Source organism: Nymphaea colorata, chromosome 10 (genome assembly GCF_008831285.2).
Source record: "Nymphaea colorata isolate Beijing-Zhang1983 chromosome 10, ASM883128v2, whole genome shotgun sequence".
NCBI lineage: Eukaryota > Viridiplantae > Streptophyta > Magnoliopsida > Nymphaeales > Nymphaeaceae > Nymphaea > Nymphaea colorata.
The window spans coordinates 19,301,167-19,314,618 of NC_045147.1; the positions used below are offsets into that span (position 1 = coordinate 19,301,167).

Sequence of the window (13,452 nt, forward strand, 5' to 3'; positions counted from 1 at the left end):
TGCATTACATCAGGCCATTAAACATTGGCGGTGCTATTTGCTAGGGAAAGAAACCGTTGTGCACACCGACCACCGTCCCTTGCAGTATCTCCAATCACAATCAAAACTGCAGCAAGCGCGCCATATGAAATGGATGTATTACCTCCAACAATTCAATATTGTCATCAAGTACAAGCAGGGGAGTCAAAACAAATTGGCAGATATGCTCTCTCGGCCACCACAGGCATCTGTTTGCTTGACTGGCTTCATGCAAATCCAACCTAGCATGCATGATGATTACGTCCATCTATATATGCATGATCCAGATTTTTGTGAACATTACAAAGCTGCACAAACAGGTGTCAAGTCTGAATATACCATCAATCACCACTTGGTGGAAAAGGACGGAAGGCTATGCATCCCACAAGGAGCATATCGTACCATGTGGTTGAGAGAAGCTCATACTTCCAAGGTGGCTGGACATTTTGGAATCAACAAAATAATCTAAAACTTACAAAGGTACATCTACGGGCCCAATTTAGACCAAGACGTTAGTCGGTTCGTGCGAGGGTGCACACTATGTAGTATTTCAAAACCTAGCAACCATAAGATAGGCTTGTACCAACCTCTGCCGGTACCAACATGTCTGTGGGAAAGTGTATCCATGGATTTTGTGGGTGGTCTACCAACGACTAGGCGAGGACATGATTATCTCTATGTGGTCGTGGATCGCTTTTCCAAAATGATTATTCTTGTTCCATGCAAGAAGACTATAACTGGAGTTCAGACGGCTCGCTTATATTTTCATCATGTCTGGGTTCACTTTGGGTTGCCTAGCTCTATTATCTCAGATCGTGATAGTCGATTTTTAAGTGCTTTTTGAAAAACGTTGTGGGAATTGATGGATACCAAGCTTCAAATGAGTACTACTTACCATCCACAAACGGAGAAGTAGTGAACCACACCATGGTGCACTTGCTACGGGGATATAATTCTCAACATCCAAAAATGTGGGATGATAGCTTGCCGTATCTACAGTTTGTCTTCAATAGATCAATGCATGAGTCAACACCAAAATCACCTTTTGAAGCCTGTCTTGATTTCCTCCCATCTAGTCCATTTGACTGGGTCTTCACGGCCACCACAAATGAAGCAGTTCACGATGCCGCAACAACATCAGCCAAGGCTCGCCACTTCCTTGAGCATATCAGAAAAAGTCATCAAGAGATGGAGCACAATCTGCAGCGGGCTCAACAAAGATATAAGGCACGCCATGATTGACATCGAGTTCATGGCAAATTTCAAGTGAACGATCTTGTGACAGGCTCAAGGGAAAAGCACAAAAATTAAAGCCCCTTCCTTATGGTCCATTTTTCATAGTTCTAATGGTGGAAGAAAATGCATTCCAACTTGAACTACCTGATTACATGTCGATTTATTCAGTGGTGAACGTCAACAACCTCAGACTTTTTGAACCATCTATGTCGGATGATGAACAACAAGAGGTCCTACCGTCAGTTGATGATGTTCTGATCACAAAAGCTACTGTACTCTCATCTTACACTATTTTGGAAGTCAAAACAACAGATACGCACAGAGGACAACGTATTTTATATTGTATCGGACGAAAGGGTGAATGCCCACAGGCTGCAAAATGGTACAATCGGGAAGTCGGCCAGACCTTGTTCCCTCACCTTGAATTTTGACTTCGCTGGAGCTTCGTCCTCTCTATGGGAGGGGGACGAATGATCCGGGAACAAGACCTGGAGCTGACAACCATTTGACGCCTATCAACCCATATGCACATGACCTGCCCAACAAGTAGGAACCGTTGGAGAACATGGCAGTTGTGGGGAAAGCAAGTGGTTAGAGAAAATGTAGCCCATGAGACCCCGATTTTGTGGGAGTCCTTGGAGACGTGAGTGATGGGTGGTTATACACCCAGCTATAAGCCTCGCAGGACAGGGGCACCTGTAAAGCAGAGGATAGAAAAGAAAAAAAAAAAGTGGCCTCTCCATTTTCGGAGGAAAGAGAAAATTCTGTGCCTTGCATTCTGTTTTTCCTTGTAATTTGGCGTCTCGAGTTTTCTTACGGTTTGGGGTGAGAGACTGATTCAAACTCATACGGATCATCCTCGGATGGCGAAAAGCAAAATTTGGCCTTCCATGAAAATGAAGGCCTTTGTCAAACACTTGATGAAAGTGAATGTTACTTATATGATTTAAAAATTAGAGATGCATAACTACGACCGTTTATTTTTCTCTTGTAGATGACATTCAGGGTGACGCCTTGTCACCCTGTTTCGTTTCTAATCGAAATCCCACAAAGCAGAATGAAGGAGCTCGTGAATTGGTTTTAGAAATTGGGTTTGGATCAAGTAAATAGCGTGTGTTACTACTATACAGAATCGCTAAAAGTGAAAAAGGAAACGGAAAAAAGGAACAACATTTTTTCACTTTTCAAAAGGGAAATGGAATTGCTTGTTCCATATGATCTCCACTAACAAGGGCACCATTAATTGTTTTACTTTTTATCATCATTCCTAATTGCCTCTTTACTTGGATTAATGGTCGGATTCACATATATTGAGTTGTCTTAAAATGACATCCAAGTCTGAAAACGGACAGAGATCAAAAGAAGATCCCATTAGGCTACATAGAGAAATAACTGACGGAAAGCCGATAAGGATCTGCCTAGATTTATATACGAAATGTTGGATCCTACGCGACTCATATCCAAATGTGAACTTTAAAAGTAGAGTCTCAACCCCTAATCCGAATCAGTTCGCGCATAAGTTTTGATATCTAACGTGACTTTTTACTCCAATCTGATAAAGCAGCAGTTTGAGCTGAGAAAAACAACAGCTGAAATTATCCAGATATTCCGAAACATCTAATCCCAACTCCAACTCAAGTCCACGCACTCCCTCCAGTTTTTTTTTTAACTCGGGAAAGTCAAATTGGCCTCATTTTGCCGACAAGTGATGAAGTTAAAAGGAAAAAAAAAAGCTTGCCTCATCGTCTTCTTCTTCTGCCTAAATTGGAGACCCTCAAAATCTCAAACAACAAGGAGTTGGTGGCGTCTTTGCCGCCACGAAACCTTACAGAGAGTGTCAATATTCGCGAGCTAAACATATTAGTTTTAAGGTCCAACAATCTCTACGGACCCATTTCCGCCTTTTCTTTTATGCAAGCATTCTTAGCTACGATCTAGCCAGTGGGGCAGCCACAGATCTAAAATTTTCTTATTTCTTTATTTTGAAAATAATGTCTTCATTTATTTGCTCATTTTACATATACGGGTGCCCTTAAAGATTTATTGTTTTGAAATATTTGATACCCCGTCATAAACACTGGCTTAGAATTCCCAAAAGAAAACAGTAAGTCCTCAACATTCTCACTTTCACAAAAGGACGGACAATTAATTACACTTTAATCATTCTCCATTAACTAATCCACCAGAAAAAAGAATTATTAGTTTACTTTCCTAATCATGATTTTAAGTCATATATTATGCTTTGTGAATTGCAAGTGCGTTTACCCACTTTTTTCTAGAAAAAAACAAGTATTATAGGAGAATGCAGGAACCGTGGACTAATTGATGCACCAATCTTGTAATTCTGGAAAAAAAATGGAACGCTAAAATAATAATTGGCCTCATAGATGGCTTACTTTTTAAAATTGCTGGAGTTGCATGATCTACAGGGGCGGTGTCACAAAAAACTACATGTAATTTTTTTAAAGTTTTCACTTAGCCTTCGTACAAATTTCAAAAAATTTAATTCTTTTTCCATTAAAATTTTGAGACTATAGTTGGGCTCTCTAATGAAAAAAATTCTTGCTTCTAAAAATTTAATTCGTCGAACTCACCCATTTCGACCTGCCCTTTGGCCAGTTCTATGGTCAGATCCCAGTAGAGCACAGCTGTCTCAAATGGCACACTTGGTAACTACTTCACTGGAAGCATCCCGTCATCACCTTTTGCACTTTCTTTCCTTCATTGAATTTACTTGATCTTGGGGTATAATAGGATCAATGGTTCACTCCCTGAATTCTACAGCCCAAGTTCAACTTTGGAACAACTTTCAGTCCAGGCCGTTTGGACATGTCAAACAATGCTCTCACAGGTATTGTTTTTACAACATTGGTAAGACTAGAGCAGAGAAAGAACCAACTACGGAGACAAATTCCAAGTGGATTCATGCAGATTGAACTCCTCAACTTGAACGGCAACTTTCTTACTTCTCCAATTGCACAAGTTTGAGAGCTCTGAATCTGGGTAACAATGAGCTAAGTGATACATTTCCTGCGTGGTTGGATAAACTGAACAGTTTAATAAGTGCTTGTTTTAAGCTCCAACTATCTCTATGGACGATGATGAGTATGTACTGGAAGATCTTGCTTTTGGTCTCGTGACTGAGGTTTGCACTTCTTATTCCTATGGACACGGTGAAATGGAGGAAACAATTAGAGAAGCGCGTTAGTAAAACGCATCAAATGGGGCTTGCATGATTAACGACTCATCGACATTCCGACAGACGAGCGAGCACGGTCCGGGTTAAGCGCTGTGGTTCCTTCTTCTCCATTCGAGATGGAGCGTGGGAATCAGATTAGCCCCTGTCCCCATTGCTGTCGCTGGACAACTTTCCCCAATTCACTTCGGACCTTTCAGCAAGTAGGCTGTAGGGCTTCTATTTTTGTGCTCCAAATGGCTCCCATCTCTTAGCCCAATTCCTCTAGCTCCATTACTGTTTCTTTTTCGAGAAATCATGGCCAGAACTTGGTTGATCTGCCAACCATCGACGTTTATGCTCTTTTTCCGATTCCATAAGACACAAGAATCGGAATCGAGGTAACGCGTCATTGCCATTTTCCTTTTTGTTTTTCTTTAGTTTATAGATATGATGAATCCGATTCCAGATCAGTTACTAAAATATTTAGCTGCCGTGCATCTGATCCGATTCCGGTGCTGTCAAACTTGGTGCATATCGATCGGCCACCAAGTATTTGAGCGTATACGCCTGCATATAATGCCCAACCCCAAAATGTAGAGGTACCGTTCTTCTTTTTCGTTTCTTTCCCTGTTTAGGTTTTCGAAATATGCATATCTTCATTTTCTTGAACAGAGAAATTTAACTTAGAACAAAGCCTTTTCAGGACGAACCGGAACTATTATCGACCTTTCTCTCTCCTATTCATGGAACTATTATCGACCTCTCTCTCTCTCCCATTAAGTAGTAATGAGAAGGCGCCATAATCGTCTGGCTTAAGAATTTGTTAATTTTCAATGTAGCGGATACAAATTAAATATGAGCTTTAATGGGTTTTACTGGCTCATCGATCGGTTTGCAACCCTGCTGTAAAGTGGTAAATCTGAGGCTTGATTCACCCCTTTGAACAGCCTTTGCTAACCTCATTTACCACTTCATGTGGACCTTATTCCCACGGCTGTTGTTAGTGGAAGCAATGAATATTGTCAAGTAAGCCGTAATAAATGAGTTTGGAGAAGTACATGAAAGACTTTCTGTGTAGAGTTTGGAGGAGTAATTTAATGGTTTTCATGAAAAAGGAACCACCCAATTGATCAGCTTTGACTTGGGAGGCGGTCCGTCCGCTGCAGCAGAATTAATGGCAGTTGCTTCACAGCAGGAAGAAACGTTTCCATCGCAGCTGCTGAAGAACATTTAACGCTTTCGGAGTAGAAAGGAGATGGCGGGCGACTTTGAAGGAGAGCCAGGAAGTGGAGGCCTAGGTTTTCTTTCCAGAATAGCTTCAAGCTGAGAAGAAGGCAGGCTCCTAAAAATGGTTGGACAGTCTCCATCATCTTTTCAATCCTATGCTCCTATTCTTCAATAATTCTACAATGACAACTGAATCCGAACTACATTACGATATGTTAACAACCAACTTTTAAATTATATCAATATTGAATGTACGATATTTATTTGAAACTGAATTCAATTCTGATGAAATATTTATTTAAAACTGAATTTGAGTTCAAATATGATACAGAATTCTGATGAAACTCATATGTCATTTTCATTATCTCATATTCTTGTCGTTATCTTATACTTGTTATCCTATACTCATTTCGTTACTCCATACCAATTGTTATGGCATACCCATAATGTCTAAGATCGGGAGCAGAGGGAGGGGTGGGCCTCCTTGGGCTATAGCTCGGGTGAGCGCAGAAAAAAAATATTTTTTTATATTAAAAAATCAATTTTTTTTAGTTTGGTCCGACCTGTCACTCTTCTTGGCCCTACCCGTCACTCCTCTTGACCCGACCCATGGATCATTTGGCCCGTCCTTAAAAAAAAATCCTGGTTTTGCCTCTGCGTAAGATAAGGAAGTTATATGAAACAATAATAAGGATAAGGGACAATAACATACCAAGAAATAGTGATATGATGGGTATAAAATGACCATATGTGTGGGACAAAAAAAAAAAGAAGCGTGTATTGGTTATAGCTATTTGCATATCATTCTGAACTTTATCAAACTAAACCCCCAACACCTTACCTTTTTTTTTTTGGCTTTTAAAAGTTCTCTTTTTCTATTAAGCAAGAATATTTCTGTTGTGATTATATTGACTCAAGAAAATTTTGTGCACGTCATGACGTCAAAGCCATATATAACTTTCTTCAGAGAAAGAGTCTCCGCTTTGTTGATAATTTTAATATTTTGAAATCATAACGTGATTTTAACTCCACCCACGCCTTGACTCAATCTAGGAGTAACGTGACAGAGAGACCGATGAGATAGGTGGTCTTGGAAATATTAAAAACGACATTATGGAACATGACCAAAGATAATTATCCAAGTCCAAGTCAAGTCCACACCCCCAAACGGTTTCACATGGAAATTAAGTGCCAAATATTTAGTCGCGATGATATGTGACAAAAGGATGCTGAACAAGTCTTCTTTGTAACGAAAAAAGTTGGGGAAATTTCGGTGATGTTGATGGCATATGTGGGTTGGAAGGGGCTTTTTCCCTGCTTAAATTCATTATCGAAAACCTGTTTCTTTTTACTTCGTCCGCAATATTATGAAACAGTTCAAGTAAAATATATAAGTGGAGAATGATTGGGTTGAAACTTCATCTTTAGACTTCAAACTACCATCTATAACTTTTTAACCAAAAGGATGTAAAATTAAATTCAATTCTATGGTAACTTTCTTTTGGGGGTATACGGAGTGTAATTTTTTAAAGAATTAATTAGACTCTTTAGTGGATTAGTTGTTGGATAGAGATAAAGAAGATCACAGACACACAGAAATATATATGTTAGAACTTTGTGGCTATGTTAATTAGTTCGCGCAAATGAAATATGGGCGAGACAACGGAATCAAGTTCCAAAATGATAGAGATTATAGAGCAAGCAGTAGCCTGACACAACAGTACTTTAACCAGGGAGATCGAGTACGCGCCTGGAAAAATTCAATTTCGATGGATCAATATTCACATTGTCATCCTGTAGAAGTAGTTATATATGAGTGACATTTTTAAAAACATCACAAAGACATATTCCATCATGATAATGTCCAATATTCAATAAAATTTTTAAAATTTTGTATATATTTAATTTTTTTTGTTTCTTTTTTGGTTAAGAGATGTTATATATGTTTTTGACTTCATCTTTGTACTTGCAAGCAATGTTATAAAAGGCGTAGCGTATCGCGTATCGGTCGGGCTGACCTATACGCTGTATCGTAACGTATCGTAAACGTAGCGTAGCGTATCGTAAAATTAATTTTTTAATTTTAAAAAATATTTAAAAATAAAAAAAATAGAGAAAATTTATTAAAAATCTGAAAAAATAAACAAAAAATAAGAAATCAAGAAAAATATATTCAAATATAAAAAAGATCATCATACATAAGGAACATTCATGTGTGTCAACAACGCATGCAAAAATTAGAAATTAGATATTCAAAATAACATAATAAGCATCCATCACAGTTTTAAACTTGAAAATTTTATAGAATCTTAAGACTTAGAGTCTTAGGACTTATATTACATCACAATTTTATAAGTTCAAAACATATAGTTATCAACTTATCATCTTTCATGATTTAACGATAATATTTTCCAAATCCATGAATCCTTGGTTATTTTTGATGAAAATGTGTAAAATCTCTCCCTCCTACGTCTCTTGGAGTCTTTAAATACAAGAAGAGAGAGAGAGGGAGGAGTGTTTAAACTTTAAAAAATAAAAAATTTTGTGTTTTAACCCGTATCGTACGATACGGGGGTGTATCGCCCGTATCGTACGATACGGCCCCCGTATCGCACGTATCGTGCGATACGTGTACGATACAGACGCGTATCGTCTTTAAACAGCGTATCGTATAGGTTTTTTTGACCTATACGATACGTATCGTACGATACGCGATAACATTGCTTGCAAGAGAAAAAACTGATTTATTGGCTATAGAATTTCTAACCTTTACAATATTTTTAAATTTCTAATACTGATAATATTAAAACTCCTTCTGACTCTCTGAGTGTAATTATTGTTGGATGAAGAAGCAGCACTAAGGAAAGTGTGGAGCGTAGACCCAACCACCACCGGTCCTACTTAAAAGCACGCCGTGAAGGGCACGGGGCTCTTGGGCCCGAGCATTCGATTTTCTTCCTTTTTCTTCATGTTTGCTGCATCACCAGAAAAGCACCACCGTGCTTGTCTCTTATGTTTAGCATAAGTTGCCTGGATTGGTTTCGGCCGCTTGCTAAATATATATAGATATAAGATTAGAGAGCTCCTCAGGTTGGATGCACTTTTACCTAATCCAGCGATCAAAGAGTGTTGTTGCACTCCATCATGGGCCAAGGTGCCGCTCCAATTCCTCAAGCACCGAATCCATTGTTGCTATGCAGAAGCACCATTATTTTATGGGTCTGTTCGTTATTGGTGTGGTATGTGCTTCGAAGTATGAAACACCACCACCACCACCAACGAGTACAGCAACGAGGGGAGCAGCTTCGAGGATCTGCCTCCCCAACCAGAGTTCAGCACTTCTTCAATTCAAGCAGAGCCTTCTCATCTTACCTGATGCGCTGAGCTCATGGCAGCATAATGGATCCGACTGCTGTCACTGGAAAGGAGTTATTTGCAATAACCTCACTGGCTTCGTCATTGCATTGGAGATACCTTTTCATGATCTTGGCGTTTATGGATATGATCAAGATATCTATCTTAAAGGTGTCGCCCTTGACTCTTCCCTGTTCAAGCTTCGATATTTGCAACGTTTGGATCTCAGCTACAACCTATTGAACGGTATGATCCCCAAGAGACTCGTGGAACTCAGCCACCTAACACACCTCAATCTGTCCCATTGTGAGTTCTCTGGTCAGATCCCAATAGAGCTGTCCCAAATGACACGATTGGTCTCTCTTGATCTCTCTTATAATCCTCGCCTACTACTCCAGCATCCTAATTTCTTACAGCTTTTCAAGGGCTTAGTTCATTTGGAGCACCTTCGACTGGATAGAGCTGACGTCTCCATGAGCTTAAGAGAAGTAAGCATGACCTTGTCCTCATCTCAGGAACTGCAAACATTAAGCTTATCTGGGTGTAATATTTCTGGCACAATGGACGAATCACTTCTCCATTTTCAGTCGCTATCTTACTTGGATTTGGGGTCCAACCAACTTGAAAGTAGTATCCTTGAAGGTTTATGCTCGCTTGGGGACATCACTTCGTTAAGGCTTCGTGGAAATTTCATGACCGGAGCAATTCCGCCATGTCTTTTCAGTCTTCCCTCTTTAAAGGTGCTGGACCTCGGCGGCAACCATCTGAACTCACAAATCCCCAACCCAATCCCCTCCTCCCTAACTGAACTGGACCTAAGTGGCAACGGACTAACTGGGAGCATTCCCTCATCACTCTTCAACCTCTCCTTTCTAGAAACACTAGAGCTCAGCCACAATCTCCTAACAGAGAACATTCCTTCTTCCCACTTCAATCTCCCTTTCCTAAAAAAGTTAGTCCTCAGTGGGAATAGCCTAACTGGGACCATTCCATCATGGCTTTTCAACCTCTCCTCCTTAGAAGAACTAGACCTCAGTAGCAACCGTCTACTTCTGATTCCCTCAATGCTGTTCAATCCAATCTCACCATTAAACACAGTAAACCTTAGTGATAATTCCCTAAGTCGGAGTGTTCCCTCATGGCTTTTCAACCTCTCCTCCTTAGAGTCACTAGACCTTAGCAACAACTTCCTAACTGGGGTTCCCTCGCTGCTTTTCAACTCAAACTCCTCCTTAACAACACTAGATCTTTGTCACAACAACTTGATGGGCAGAATTCCTCCCTCGCTTTTCACCCTTCCTTCCTTAAGGAAACTAATCCTCGGAAGTAATAAGTTCAGTGATCTGCTCGCCAACTTTGACAATAACCTATACTCCCAGCACTTGGAATTCCTTCAGCTTGATCACAATTTTCTTAGTGGTGATATCTCTTCTTTTGTGAAGAGACTTCCTGCCTTGAAAAGCATTGACCTTTCCTCTAATTGTTTCAATGTTACCGTTGATCTTTCTTTCCTTTTTAGTATCAAGGGCCTTGCTGCATTGGACCTTTCCAATAACACAAGGCTGACTGTTGATTCATCCCATTCCAGTGACGATGCCCAAGGTAGTTCCAAGGATTCTCCTGGGATTCAATCTTTAAAATTGAACTCTTGTAATATTCGGACTTTTCCGAGATTTGTCTGTAAACTTAGCAATCTTGTGGCTCTAGAACTTTCCAACAATAACATGGAAGGGGAGATACCATCTTGCCTGTGGTGGGAACTTAGTAGCTTTGATGCTCTGGTTCTTGATCATAACAAGCTACATGGTTTTGAAGAACCAGCCCATCGGATTAGCTTAGCTGCAGATGGCGGCCTTTTGTACATGTCTGTCTCCAATAATCGGATCGAAGGGGAAATTCCAACTTTCCTTTGCGATGTAGCACCAACGTTCTTGGACATGTCAGAGAATTCCTTGACGGGTGAGATACCGGATTGCCTTGGTAAACATGTGGCTGTACTGAATTTGAGAAAGAATCAACTAGGAGGCCAAATTCCCGATGAATTCAAGTCAGGGCTTCTCATGTTTGTCGCCTTGAGTGACTACTTACTCACTGGCAAAATTCCAAGGTCTCTCTTCAATCGCTCATCTTTGAGGGTCCTCGATCTAGGAAACAACAAGTTGAACGACTCTTTTCCTTCACAGCTAGGCCAACTGGGCATGCTTCAAGTGCTGATTTTGAGATCCAACCATCTACATGGACCTATTACAGTTAACACTTCTCAGCAAGAATTTCATTGATTAAAGATCTTCGACATATCTAACAATTACTTTTCAGGGTCTCTCCCACATGAGTTGTTTCAAGGCTTCAAGGCCATGATGTCAGGTACCAAAGAGAATGAAATTGAGTTCTTTGAAATCGGCTTGACCTTCTTGAGTGGGTATTGGGAACGGGATGTTGACCTGTACGTGGAGGAAACAATCAAGGGAGAATATCGTTTGTTTAAAGAGGTCAAGAGGGACTTGACTATCATAGACCTATCTAGCAATAATTTCACAGGCCGAATTCCTGAAGAGATAGGGTCCTTGACGTCCTTATACATATTAAACATTTCTAGAAACCATCTAGTTGGCTCCATCCCCGAGTCATTTGGAAAGTTGCAGCAGATGGAGTCGTTAGATCTCTCTCACAACCAGTTATCGGGAGTTATACCAGGGGAGCTATCTGAACTCACATTTCTTGCAGTCTTGGACCTGTCATACAATGACTTGCATGGGATGATACCACAAGGAAACCAGTTTAGTACTTTTCCGGCATCTTCTTTTGAAGGAAACCCGAAGCTCTGTGGACTACAGGTGAACAGGTCTTGCTCTCATGTTGTAGAAGTTGGCTCTCATGCTGGAGGAGATGGCCTCGTTGATGAGGAAAACAAGCAAATAAAAGAGAAGGGATGGAAGTATGGATCAGTAGGATTCGGTTTTGCAGTTGGCTTGGTGATCACAACTGTCCCTTCTTGTTCATGAACAAAGTGACAGATTGCTATTGGGATCGAACTGACAGGATGGTAGACTTCATCCTGCAGCGGGTTTTCCCTTCTCGATTTGGCAGGCGTAGGCATTGAGCGGTCAGGTTCTCCTCTTGAATCAAGATTGGCTCCAGTTTTCTGGTGCTAGTGAAGTCCATCTTGGTTGGCATGTGTGTTCCCTATGATCCGACACAAAGTTTTTTAACCCAAGGCCCTGTGATTGACCAACCATAATCCATGTGTCTATAGCTGCAATATGGCTTTCTTTTGCCTTTCTTCTTGTTTTTGTTTCGTTTTGCCCTTTTTTGGTGTAGCTGATTGTAAATTCAATAAAAATTTCACTGAATCCTCAGATGGTGAAAAGCAAAAAGTTGGTTGTTCATGAAAATGAAAGGCTTTTGTCAAACACTTGATCAAAGTGAATGTTACTTATATGACTTAAAAATGAGCGATGCATTTTATTTTTCTCCTGTAGATGACATTCAGGGTGACGCCTTGTCACCCTGTTTCATTTCTAATTGAAATCCCACACAGCAGAATGAAGGAGCTCGTGAATTGGTTTTAGAAATTAGGTTTGGATCAAGTAAAAAGCGCGTCTGTAATATATAGAATCGCTAAAAGTGAAAAAGGAAACAAAAAAAAAAAAGGAACAGCATTTTTTCAGTTTTCAAAAGAGAAATGCAGTTGCTTGTTCCCATATGATCTCCACTAACAAGGGCACCGTTAATTGCTTTACTTTTTATCATCGTTCCTAATTGCAGCTTTACTTGGATTAATTAATCGGATTCACATATATTGAGCTGTTTTAGAATTATATCCAAGTTTGAAAACGGACAGAGATGCAATGGAATTCGGATATGTTGTGTCCAATAACTGAGAGAAAGCCGATGAGCAAATTTGAATATGCTAATAAGAAAGCAGCACGGTTGAAATTATCCAGACATCTAATCCCAACTACAACTCAAGTCCATGAACTCAGGGTAGTTTTTTTTTTAATATCTGGAAACGTTAAATTAGTCGCATTTTGCCAACAAGTGATGAAGTTAAATGAAAAAACAAAACTTTCCTCATCGTGTTTTTCTACTGCCTAAATTGGAGACCCTCGAAATCTCAAACAACAACTAGTTGGTTGCGTCTTTGCCGTCAGGAAACCTTACAGAGAGTCTCAAATATTCGACAGTTTCATCTTTCTTCGATCAAAAAGCTGTCCCATGGGCTTTTGACGCCCTCAGGTCCTCTACCACAACCACACATATATCAGGTGGGATCAAATAGAACCGATGAAAACACCTTTTCATCCTCTACTTCAACTAGAATCTCCTCTAGGAATTTATCGAGGAGCAAGAATCCATCCCTGCAGCTTTATGCTCATTTCCTTGTCTCACTTCTTTGAGTCTCAACAACAACTCTTTAAATGGGACAATTCCTTTGCGTC

The 13,452-nt window shown here is 40.1% G+C and overlaps 1 protein-coding gene across 1 annotated transcript; it reads left to right on the top strand.

The window, feature by feature from the left end:
- Positions 1 to 8,754: 8,754 nt before the first annotated feature.
- On the top strand, positions 8,755 to 12,015 carry LOC116262676 (receptor like protein 23-like). Its single transcript, XM_050080167.1, has 2 exons — positions 8,755 to 11,209; positions 11,330 to 12,015. Exons 1-2 carry the CDS (start codon positions 8,755 to 8,757, stop codon positions 12,013 to 12,015), a joined length of 3,141 nt encoding a protein of 1,046 aa, XP_049936124.1.
- Positions 12,016 to 13,452: the final 1,437 nt, after the last annotated feature.

Coding starts and splice junctions, on each gene's coding strand:
- LOC116262676 (XM_050080167.1), top strand. CDS start 8,755: ATGCACTTTTACCTAATCCAGCGATCAAAGAGTGTTGTTGCACTCCAT. Junction 11,210..11,329: donor TTCACAGCTAGGCCAACTGG/GCATGCTTCAAG, acceptor ATTACTTTTCAG/GGTCTCTCCCACATGAGTTG.